The following is an 11533-nucleotide window of genomic DNA, read 5'->3' as shown; positions in this document are numbered from 1 at the left end:
CTGTAATGTGTTTAACCATTATTTAGGTTTTATTTGGGACAATTTTTTAAAGTTATTTTTTATATCAAAATTTTTATTTCAAAAAATCTTTGCATTAAAAAACTTTTTAGAAAACAATAAGAAAGTTGTCCCAAATGAAGCCTTAGACTTGGGCTTTATTTGGGACGACTTTTTTATTGCTTCTTAAAGCAGAATTTTAGTATAAAATTTTAAATTTTTGTACTAAAATTCTATCTTAAAAAATAATATAAAAGTCATACCAAATGAAGCCGAAACTTTTTTATTACAGTCAACAAGAATTTCTTAGCATAAATTTCTTGAAAATTGGACAAAAGTGAAAAGTTATCCAATTTTAGCTTTTGAGTATAAAATTTTTAATTTTTGTACTACAAAGTTGTTTTAAGAATCAATGAAAAAGCAGTCCCAAACAAAGCCTTAAAAAATTGGTGCTTCTTTTATTTTGTAAATTTAGATTTTGTTTGGAACGGCTTTCTTATTGTTTTTTAATACAAAAATTTAATTTTTTGTACTAGAAAATTGCTTTAATAAACAGTGAGAAATCTTTCTTTAAAGAAATTTTTTGTACTAGAATGTTAGTTGAAAGTAGCTCTTAAATAAAACACTTATGGTTCCATTAATAGATTTCAATATTTGAAGAAAAATATGCAAACTTAAATTACTTTTATGTATGTTATTTGTCCTTCTATTGCTTATAAATACCAATATATTAAACAGCTTGCTTACACTCTCAACTTACCTTGTACTTAACATGACATTGTGTTTACTCTCTTATTCCTAAATAAATATATATATTTAGAATAATTTTAAAATAAAACAATAGGATTTATCCTTTACTTTGGATAATAGAATGTTGAATACACTTAAGTTGAGTTTAATTATTAGATAAAACTTTGTATAAAACCTCATATCATTAAATTGATTTCAAAATCTCTATTAGAGATTTGCACTTATTAGAGATTTGCACTTATTCGCGGTCTTTGTTCATACTAAAAATATCTGATCAAAAGTAACTCAATCTACTTCACGATCATAACTAATTAATTACTTGAATAAATATATAGAAGAAATATAATGTGTTGCTCGAGTTCTCCCAAAATAGGCAAGTCAACTTATTGATCTCCATAGCTTGGGCATGACTTGCCCTAGCTTAAATTGATTGACCATTTGACCTATAATATTCTCGTTCTTAGAATTTATCTTAACTCATGGGAAGTATAAATGTTTGCCAATTCTTGGAGGATATATGATTACTCTCTAATGACCTCCATTGAAATGTGACTATGCAAAATCATATAATATATTGTAAAATCACCAAATCAATCATTGAATCGTATGCCCTTTGCATGTAGTAGTGATTTGGAGTGGTCATATCCTAAACATAATTATTAAATTCCCTAAGTCAATTGACAAGGGTTTATTTTTTATATTAAGATCCTCTTTACTCTCTACTCTATCATTCCATTTATGTTATTACTTTGTTAAATTTATCTCAGAAAGATCTTAAATGTGATGCTTAGGTTGACTGCAGATCAGAAAGATATTTCAAAGTATCCATAGGATTGGAAGTCATGTGAGAGGACATTGAGATGGGATAGTGTATTATAAAGCTATTATCTTAAAGATGAATGGCCCAACATGGTACATTATTATTGGATTTTTTATATCATGATAAAATTAAGCTTATGAAGGCATCTTATAATTGGAAGGAGATGCTCCGAGTTTCTTGGGGAGAGAGTATCGAGGATGATAAACTAGAAGAGAAACATTTTGCTCCTGGGCAAAGATGAAAAGTGATGTGGTAACTGTTAATGATATAGTCAATGATCCCTTGTCATCATATGTTGGGGATGAGATGTAGAAATATCTAAAGGTGGAGGATATAAGAGACCAACCCTTTGCCGTCATATATACAAATGAGGAGGTCAAGAAGCGTAATTAAACTTTACTATAATTTCAATTTATATTTTTACAATAGATTGATTGTTCATGTTTGACAGAGTTCTTTGACAACTAGCATGAACTTTTATCCCCCATATACCTTGGAAGAGGAGAACAACCATCACGATTGAGGTTGTAGGTCTACATTAAGATAAGCTATTCAAAATTTTAATAAAATTAAATAAGTAGCTCTTGCACAAATTATCTAATGAATCATTTACATCTTGTCTGAATAATGTTTGATTCATATTTGAGCTATATTCAAAGCTTATTCGAATAAGATTTCAACTACATTCGAATCTTGTTTAAACAATGTTTGATCCACATTAGCATAGAATGCAAATACGGTTCGAATATGGAATGATCCTTGCTCAAATATGATATACTATAGAAGGAGAGTTAGAAAATTTTTCTAGTGGGTGCATAAATTATGCTTTTCAAATGCTCCAAAAAATTTCAATAGAGCTTGAAATTAGTTTTTGTAGTTTTTTTTTAATTTATTTTTTTAAAAGATGAAATATAAGATAATAAAAAACTTATAATTTATAATATCAACTCTTCATTTTCTAAAAGAGTTAAATTATTATTTTACTATCAATACAATTACATGATTTTTTTTCAATATATTAAAATATCATTGACTCTCTGATATCTAATTCTATTTCATTGTCAATTTTTTAAAATGGTCATATGTATTTATTTTAAAATGAATTCTAAAATTTTAATTTATCATAATAAAATTTTGATTATTATGTTCTAATATAATTTTTTCATGCAAAAGTGATACAAAGAGATGATAATAATATTGGAATAAAGAATAAATGATAATAATATAAAATTTTAAAAAGTAAATAAAGTTATTATTATTATTTTTTGTGGTTTGAGGTAGACTTCAATTAAATTATTTGAAGTGTTTTATTGCAATATCAAAATTTAAGTATATTTTTATAATTTTTGCTATGCTAAATTTATGTTACATTAAAATATAAACATATAAAATATAAAAAAAACGAAAAGACAAAAAAACAAGAAATCCCTAACGGGCCCATAACAGGTCGGCGCATGATTTTTTTTTATTTAAAAAAAGTTAGAACGGAGACGACCTTTTTTTCTCCTCTTCTACCCACCGAAAACCATTCAATAAATCTCCACAAAGGGAAAAATAGGTTTTTTTTTTCTTTCACGTAGGGTTCGGCTCCTGGTTTATCCATCCCATGCCGGCTCGCGTCAATTGAAAACTAAAGGCGGGGAATTGTGAGGGGCGAGAGGGAGATGCAAAGGGATCGCAGAGCAGGAGGGGTGAGCGGATCCAAGGTTGAGATTGGATCCCTCGAACGGAAGCGGATCAACGATGTGCTCCACAAGCAACATGACAAGTCGTCGCCGGTGATCTCCCGGGTGCTCAACGGCAAGGCGAAGGAGTATTTGAATGTGCCTTCCGCCTCCTCCGGGAAGCAGTCCGGCCGCTTCGTCGCTGCTGTCTCCAATAACAAGTGCTCGGATGGTGAGCTTTCTTTGTTTTTTTTTTTAAATGATGTTCCCTTGAAGCTTTGATTCACTTTTTTTGTAGCTGCTGATTATAGTACGCTTGTATGGCTCTTTGAGCTAATTTTGGATTCATACAAGAAGGGGTTGGATTATTGGTAGTTGTAGTCGGCTTTTATGTCAGAGGTTTCTCCCAAGAAGTTGAGCTTTGACTAAGAAAGGATTGGGTTATCTAATGAAGTTTAGGCTTTTCTTGTCAAGGAGCTGGCGTTTTGAGAGCTTAGAAAAAATTTATTGGGTTTTTTTATGACTCACTGTTTAGCAATTTGGGCGTTAGTGGTTTATGTCTTTCAGATTCCCACCAATGAGAATTTTTTTAAAAAAATTCCAACCTGTAATTGACAGAATTTCGCGATTCTTGGCTTGGAACTGGTTGAACGAAGGATGTTCTTTCTAAATCTGTATGATCATCAGGTGCTGCAGACAATTTCAAGGGAATTGTACTTGGTGATATTCTTAGTATGGTATCGATTGTAAATCATTGCTAATAAAAATCATATTAGTTTGCCTTTTTTTTGAGCTTCTGTGATCCTATCTTTAGAAGCTATTGAGCTTAGATGCTATTAATCTTTCACTTTAATTCCGGGCCTTGAATTTAAAACTCTTTTGTCAATATGAAATTGTGAATGCCTCGATCATCTATCATTTTAGGTGTCACACCATAATGAAATGCCTATTGAAGGTGTTTCTATGAATAGGTTTTGCCATATCAGTCATCGAAAATATCTGCTGAAGTTGTTTCTATAAATAGGTTTTGCATTATCAGGCTACTAATACGTCTATTGAAGCCATTTCTATAAATAGTTTTTGAATTATCAAGGTGTTCCCTTCCCTTCCGATGTGGTAAAGAGCACATAAATCTGACTTGCATAATCAGTCCTTTCCTGCCTCAACACAATTTTTCGATTTAATTACAAATTGCAATTGGCATATCTGAAAATTTTGAAACTTGTCTTTTATTGTTTATATGATGTCAATTCCAACAAAACACTTGACATTTGAATTTACATGATCATGCACACATATTTTCCAAAGCTTTTTAAAACCAAATTAATTTTTTATAATGTTTTTAGTACAATATCTTCCCCAAAAGAATACAATTTTAGGGAATGCTTTGCAGCGTACAGATGGAAGCATAGTAATCTCAAACAGATTAGCAATGAAACTAACAAAACAAAGGTAGAATAAATGAGCATGGAGTAGAAAGTTAAACATTACTTAGTGCATTGGATGCCCTGATAGGTTGTGTCGTGCAGTGGGGATGGGTTGCCTTCATGGAGAGGATAGATTTTATGGCTTGACTACTTTTGATAATTATGAAGGATCTGGTAAGGTATAATTAGTTGTTATGATAACCCAGGTTTCTTATCAGGCATTGCATGATGTTGATGTATCACTCCAGCAATGTTTAAAATTGCGTAATCGGGTATTGAGGCGTTTTTCGTTCGTGAGGCAAGGCGTAAGCTTCAAGGCGTTTTGAGGCGTAAGCCTCAAAATCAAAAGATTGTGTAAACATAAAATGATAAATTTTTTATATACTAATGAGTGCATAATATAAAACATAAAAAAGCAGAAGATATGAAGTGAAATCAAAATCTCCCAATAATAAGACAACATGAAATATAGTTAAACTCAAAATTCTATATTTCCCAAATCACAGTATTCTCTTCATTAACATATAATTCCAAAAATAAATAGTAATGACATATCACATAAGAACTCATAAGAATTTCATCAAAAATGAATGAAAACCAAAGGAAGATGTCGATAAATGCAATGGTATAACAAAAAAATCACATTTGAGTGCAAAGAAGAAGAGGAAGTAAAGCTATTCCACCTTTGTCAATAAACCCTAAACTCCAACCACGAAGAAGAAGAGCTTTCAACGATTGGTCGAAGGAGACTCCAGCCCAACTCGTGGTAGAAGAGAACTCCAAGCAAGAGGAGAAGAGCAACTCACGGTGGAAGGAAGTATACGCTGGTCGAATGGAAGGAAGAGGGGAAAAAATTGCTCAAAGAAGAAGGGACAAGAAACCTAGTTTCGGTTCGGAAATGACCGAAGATGCGCGAGGGTGGGGCGGCGGCGAACCAATAGATATATATTAGGTTAGATTTTTTTTTTTAATTTTAAGAGGTGGACACCTCTAAAATATGAGGCGAGGCATGCCTCAGTGAATGTGAGGCGTACGCCTCAATCCCAACTCTCATTGTGTAAGCTTTGAGGCTTAAAAGAACATAATTGCGCTGAGGCGCGCCTCTTATTGCACAATTTTAAACCATGCACTCCAGAAAACACGTCAAAGTTATTGCTGTTTTACTGATATTGCATCTACTAGTTCAACTTTGTTGCTTTGTTTGACTGTGGTTGAAAATGGAAGTTTGAATTTTTTTTTTCTTAACCTCGAGTATTTAGTTATGATCATTTGGTGATAATGCGGGATGGGATTGTGGTCATGGAGAACAAAAAATTGTTTGGCATGCTTCTGTTGATGCTTAAGAAGAACTCGTAAAGGTATGATTATGATTCTTTTGACAAGAAAAGTTTCTTCCGAGGCATTTTATGATAGTGATGTATCACACCTGAAAATACCTCAAACTTGTTGCTGTTTTGCTGGTATTGCCCATACTTGTTTAGATTTTGTTGCTTTGTTTGATGAGTGAAATCTGCGTTTAAATTTGGGGAAGTCTGAGTGTCTGATAGAAAAAAAATGTCAACATAAGTACAAGATAAAAGTCATGATCTGTTTTAGTGATATTTTTGTTCGATTGTGTGAGATCATGCTTGAGAGGAAGAAGCACTTCCTCTTCTTGATCTTGGGAGAGGAGGGAGAGAGGGAGATGGTAGAGCACAAGTTCTTTATTGCTTAACCATGCCAATCTATTACAACCTAAAGCTCCTATTTATAAGCACAAAATAACAACATAGAAAGCTATACTAATGGCTTTACAAGCCATACAAGAAACAACCTAAAATCTATAACCAATATCTAACAGATTGTCTAGTGGTAAATCATTTCTATAATTCCTATTAAAATTTAAGTAAATCTGTAGGAGAAGAATACTCTGAACTTAAGGCTAATTACACATGAATTTGCAAATTTGATGACTTAATTCAACAATTAGTTTCCTCAAACGAAACATATTTTACTTTTTTTTTATGCTTACATTCTATCATCCTGCCTCAGTACCAGTCGCACATCCTGTAATTTAGAATTGAATCAGATGACCTGAATTGAGGTTGCTGATGTTTAGTTGGTCCAGTTGGTCGGCTTACTAAATTGTCAATTTGAAGCTCTCTTACATTTTATCCTACTTAAATGTTATATTTTTTAATTTGTTTGCACTACAGAGGAACCTGAAACAGTTTGTGAAGAGTCAGATGTTAGTGGTTCTGATATAGATGAAACTTCATGGATTTCATGGTTCTGTAGCTTGAAAGGAAATGAGTTCTTTTGTGAAGTTGATGATGAGTACATACAAGATGATTTCAACCTGTGTGGGTTAAGCAGCCAAGTTCCTTACTATGATTATGCTCTTGATCTGATTCTGGATGTTGAAACCTCTCATGGTAAGCAAACATTTCAATTATGATCTTGTGATCAGTATATTGGTTTTCAAAAAATGAAAATGGTTTAAAGATATGTAGTAGGTAAAACTATTCTTGCGTAAGCATACACATATGTATAAGCCTATATTTTTTCTCAAAAGATGGCATGTTAGATTTTGTCCAGTAATTGAATTCAAGAACCAAATTCTCTTCAAAGGACTACTCTACCTTCATTAAATTTTTTTCGGCATGTCATTAAATTAAATACACTTTTTTCAGGAAATCTTTTTGAGCATATGCCATCTCATGTCTGTTGTAGTAATGGTATAGAAAGCAATGATACACTTCTAAATGGTTGTCATATTGGTACTCAATGCTTTTTCATACTCTATTATACTCAAATATTTGAGCATATGTTGTCAAATATTCGACTTTGTTTATCTGGTTTCAATCTCATTTGTCCTATTTAAGAATTGTAAAAGGCTAGTAACATAATTTAATTGAAATATTATGATTAATGGTATGTTGTTATTATTTTTTGGGGTGTAATTGGAAACTATATGCACATGTATTTTTCTTTTTTCTTAATTATTTTTTGGTGTGCTCTTCTTTTTGCTTGCACTATTAAAAATGCACATGCACTAAGTGCTTGTAGCTTAAAATTCTTTATATATATATTTTGAATTATGCATAAGATTTTTAAGCCTTATATTATTTTTTAATAAATTTAAATTTTTATTTAATTGTTTCTCTTATATCATATTTTCTTGAATTGTTAACACCACCACCATCTCCACCAACAACAACAACATTAAGCCTTTATCCAATATGTGGGGTTGGTTACATGAATTCTTTTCTCCATTATGTCTTGTTAAGAGTCAAATTCTCATTTAAATTTAATAAACAAAGTTCACTTCTAATATTTTATTACTAAGTCTTTTTAGGTCTACCTCTACCTTTCTTAACACAAGCCAAATCTAATACATCTACTCTTCTAATTGGGTCATTGGGAGACCACCATTTTATGTGACCAAAACATAAGACAACTCTCTCTGATCTTATATTCCACCGGAGCTACTCCAACCTTTTCACGTATATGCATGTTTCGTATCCTGTCTCTAAGAGTAAAGCCACTCATCCACCTGAGCATTTATATATATATATATATATATACACACACACACGTGCGCGCACGCGAGCTTTTTAGCTATTTTTGCCAACAATTTTATTTCAATATTCTTTCTTTTCTAGAATTGTCATGTACTGCCATCATATCTTATCATGCCCCACTTTTGTCTTCGAAAGAGGTCCATCTTAAATAGTTAGGTTTGGTCTAAGTAGGCCGTCAGATTATATTAGTTCCAACTTCCAAGATACCCGTGGAGGAAGTTCTTGAAACTCAAGCACTCGGGAATATCTTGTATTCGTTTTCTGGACTGAAAGAAGTCATCTTCTTAGATGTAGAAAACCATAACATCGATTATTTCAAAATTTTAGCACCTCAAAATTGTTCTGGTATTTTTTTTTCCAGTTAAATTAAACAAGCACAATTTTGTAAACTTTTGATTCATCAGTGGGCAAAGGATCACATTTATGGTTTCGTTTCCATTCTTTCTTTTACCCAAATCAATATCAAGTTTACTTTTGAAGTACTTGATCTTTTTATTGTGGAAAGTACGATCATAACTTCTTCTTTTTTCTCTCTCTTGGAAATGCAACTTCCCAGGAGATATGTTTACAGAGGAGCAGAATGAGTTGGTTGAATCTGCAGCTGAGATGCTTTATGGCCTGATCCATGCTCGGTACATACTGACCAACAAAGGGATGGCTGCAATGGTGAGATCTCCTATTCCTTTGGAAGATTTGGTTGTCCTTGTAGCAAATATCTTCTTAAAATCTTTCGGAAAAAATTATTCTTACAGCTTGACAAGTACAAGAACTATGACTTTGGAAGATGCCCCAGAGTCTACTGCTGTGGACAACCCTGCCTTCCTGTTGGTCAGTCAGACATTTCTAGATCCAGTGCTGTGAAAATCTACTGCCCCAAGTGTGAAGATGTCTATTACCCAAGGTCCAGGCACCAAGGCAGTATCCTTCAGTTCTTGAAGATCAAACTTTTTATTTCTGCGTATAAAATTATAAAAATCTCAGTTGATTTTTCATAGTAGGTTTTGCCATTGTGTTTTCCGACCGTTTCTTTATCATGGGAAATTCTAAAGTTATTTTTTTAGGTTTAGTAAATGAAGGTTTCAGTTATGTTTGAAGATGATAGAATAGGAAATGCTTCTTGTTCAATAGATCAAGGCATAAATTTATGCATTTTTTTAACTCGCTTCTTTGTCCTTTGGATTAAACCAGACAGCTAGGCGCATAATCAATAAGGAACTGTTCTACGAATTAAAGGCAGGTTTTCAAATGTATTTTACTAGTTCTGAATATTATGACATTTCAAACTGTTAGTTACTTTCAGCCTTCAGGCAGGTGTTAAGGTAGAACTACGGCTTCGTTTGGGACGGCTTTCTTACCGTTTATTAAAACAATTTTTTAGTATAAAAATTTTAGCAGCTTTTAGTAAATTTTTATACTAGAAAACTGCTTTAAGAAGCAGTAAAAAACTGTCTCAAACGAAGCCTAAATTTATTGAAACGACAACTTCCACGTTTTTTCTCCTTGTTTCAATTGCGGCTAAAACACTTTCCTTAAAGAACAATCCTCTTTACTACTCGTATGAATTAAAACATATTTTTGCATTAAATTCTAGTTCTAGTATGTTTATACCTGGAATTTTTTTTGTTTTTCTGGTTGCATTTCTTGACCTTTTAGACATCGATGGAGCTTATTTCGGCACAACATTTCCTCATCTGTTTTTGATGACATACCCGCACCTGAAGCCCCATAAGGCCTCCCAACGGTACACTCCCAGAGTATTTGGCTTCAAACTCCACAAACCTTGATGTGGGACTAAAAACGATTGCAGATTATGTGAAAGCCAATCTCTTGAGACTTTCCTTTTCCCGCTTTATAGAAAGCAATCGACGCAAGTCATGCAATTTGATGGCCATTGTTCAACGAATTTGAATTTGTGAGAATTTTGTTGGTGATGAGATCTGGCCTAATTTATGAAGTCAATTGTTTCTTGTTATGTAGCTACAGCCAAGCCAAAGAGCATGTGTAACCAACCTTACTATATTTGATTATTTCTTCATGAGCTTCATCCAAACTAATGTGGCAGATTGTTTGTTAGTTCTACTAGTTATTTTTGGTCATTTGATCATTGTTGTGAAGTAAAGATCAAGAGTTCTAAGCTCTCCTTGTGTGTTTGGTACTGATATATGCTGCATTTGCGTGCTTGTTTTAGTTTATATAACATTTCACATAATAATGTTCTAGTTTTTATTTATATTGATCACTGGTATCTTATGTATCATCCCCCAAGATCTATAGAATGTGAATTATTAGTATTTGGAGTTCAATTATGAGACTTATCGAGTTTTAGAAAGATCTTGATTATTTGATAAAAATGCCGCACCGTTTAGAAGAGAGAATATTTATCTATTCCAATTTAATGATTGAACTTTCAAACTCTTTGTTTGATCGAATTCGCGCATATTAGAGTAAACATACAAATGAGACAACAATATATTATGAATTCTATGCTTTAGTTGATTCAAGAAATTAATTAATCTTGCTAGCATACTTTACATTCGTTTTATGATTCACTATTTCCCTTTGTAAAATATTTTAAATTCTTCATGATAATATTAGGAAACAATTAAAATTGACTAATATAAAATATACTAATGAAATAAATAAACTTAAAAATTTTAAGACATAATATCAGAGATCATATATTGATTAGGATTCAAGTTGAGAGATAACCCACTATAAAATTTTAAAAATTATAAACTAGAGCATGTGAGTCATTTGAGATTATTAGAAAATTAGGCACAAATGCATATATTCTTGAATTATAATATAAAAGATGTAATATTAAAGGAGTCAACAAACCTCCAAATGAGTGGGACAATTCTTTTTAGTAGGTCAAAATCATCACTTGCAGGTGCCTATCCAACATTCTTTTTTGTGGATCAGATCATTATAGATTTATAGCTGAGGTGCCAATAAATAAAAAAGGAAAAAACACAAATTTCTTATGAGGTGGAAGTATAAATCAATAAAAGAGGACATTTAAGTTACTAGAGTTGACTTGGAGAAACTCACACAAGAACTTCTAAATAATTACTATCACCTTCCAACCCATCATTGTGTTCTCCAAGGTAAACACGTATTATTTAAAGCTCCCAAAATGCACAATTTTCTTTTATCTAAAGGTGCTAAAAAGCTCCACTTAATGTGTAATTAACTCCACCCTTCATCTTAAATAATAATAATAATAATAATAATAATAAAAATAAAAACTCCACCCTTCATCTTTATAAAGGTGGATTGACACAAGACACGACAGGATGGATATTTTTAGGG

The 11533-nt window shown here is 32.1% G+C and overlaps 1 protein-coding gene across 1 annotated transcript; it reads left to right on the top strand.

Annotated features, from left to right (window-relative positions):
• Positions 1 to 3109: 3109 nt before the first annotated feature.
• Positions 3110 to 10358, top strand: LOC110096563 (casein kinase II subunit beta-1). The gene is made up of 5 exons (XM_020822582.2): positions 3110 to 3463; positions 6854 to 7072; positions 8778 to 8887; positions 8974 to 9139; positions 9875 to 10358. The coding sequence occupies exons 1-5, from the start codon at positions 3232 to 3234 to the stop codon at positions 10003 to 10005; spliced, it is 858 nt and encodes a 285-aa protein (XP_020678241.1). The 5' UTR covers positions 3110 to 3231; the 3' UTR covers positions 10006 to 10358.
• The last annotated feature ends 1175 nt before the right edge of the window (positions 10359 to 11533 follow it).

The sequence above is a fragment of the Dendrobium catenatum genome, unplaced genomic scaffold (assembly GCF_001605985.2).
Source record: "Dendrobium catenatum unplaced genomic scaffold, ASM160598v2 fragScaff_scaffold_1220, whole genome shotgun sequence".
Lineage (NCBI taxonomy): Eukaryota > Viridiplantae > Streptophyta > Magnoliopsida > Asparagales > Orchidaceae > Dendrobium > Dendrobium catenatum.
Note: the sequence above shows the minus strand (reverse complement) of the source record. Positions and strands in the feature narration are given on the sequence as shown.

Excerpts from the sequence above, each read along its gene's own strand:
- LOC110096563 (XM_020822582.2), top strand. The coding sequence starts at position 3,232 with ATGCAAAGGGATCGCAGAGCAGGAGGGGTGAGCGGATCCAAGGTTGAG. Across the intron at positions 3,464-6,853 it reads CAATAACAAGTGCTCGGATG|AGGAACCTGAAACAGTTTGT; the intron begins GTGAGCTTTCTT and ends TTTGCACTACAG. Across the intron at positions 8,888-8,973 it reads ACAAAGGGATGGCTGCAATG|CTTGACAAGTACAAGAACTA; the intron begins GTGAGATCTCCT and ends TTATTCTTACAG.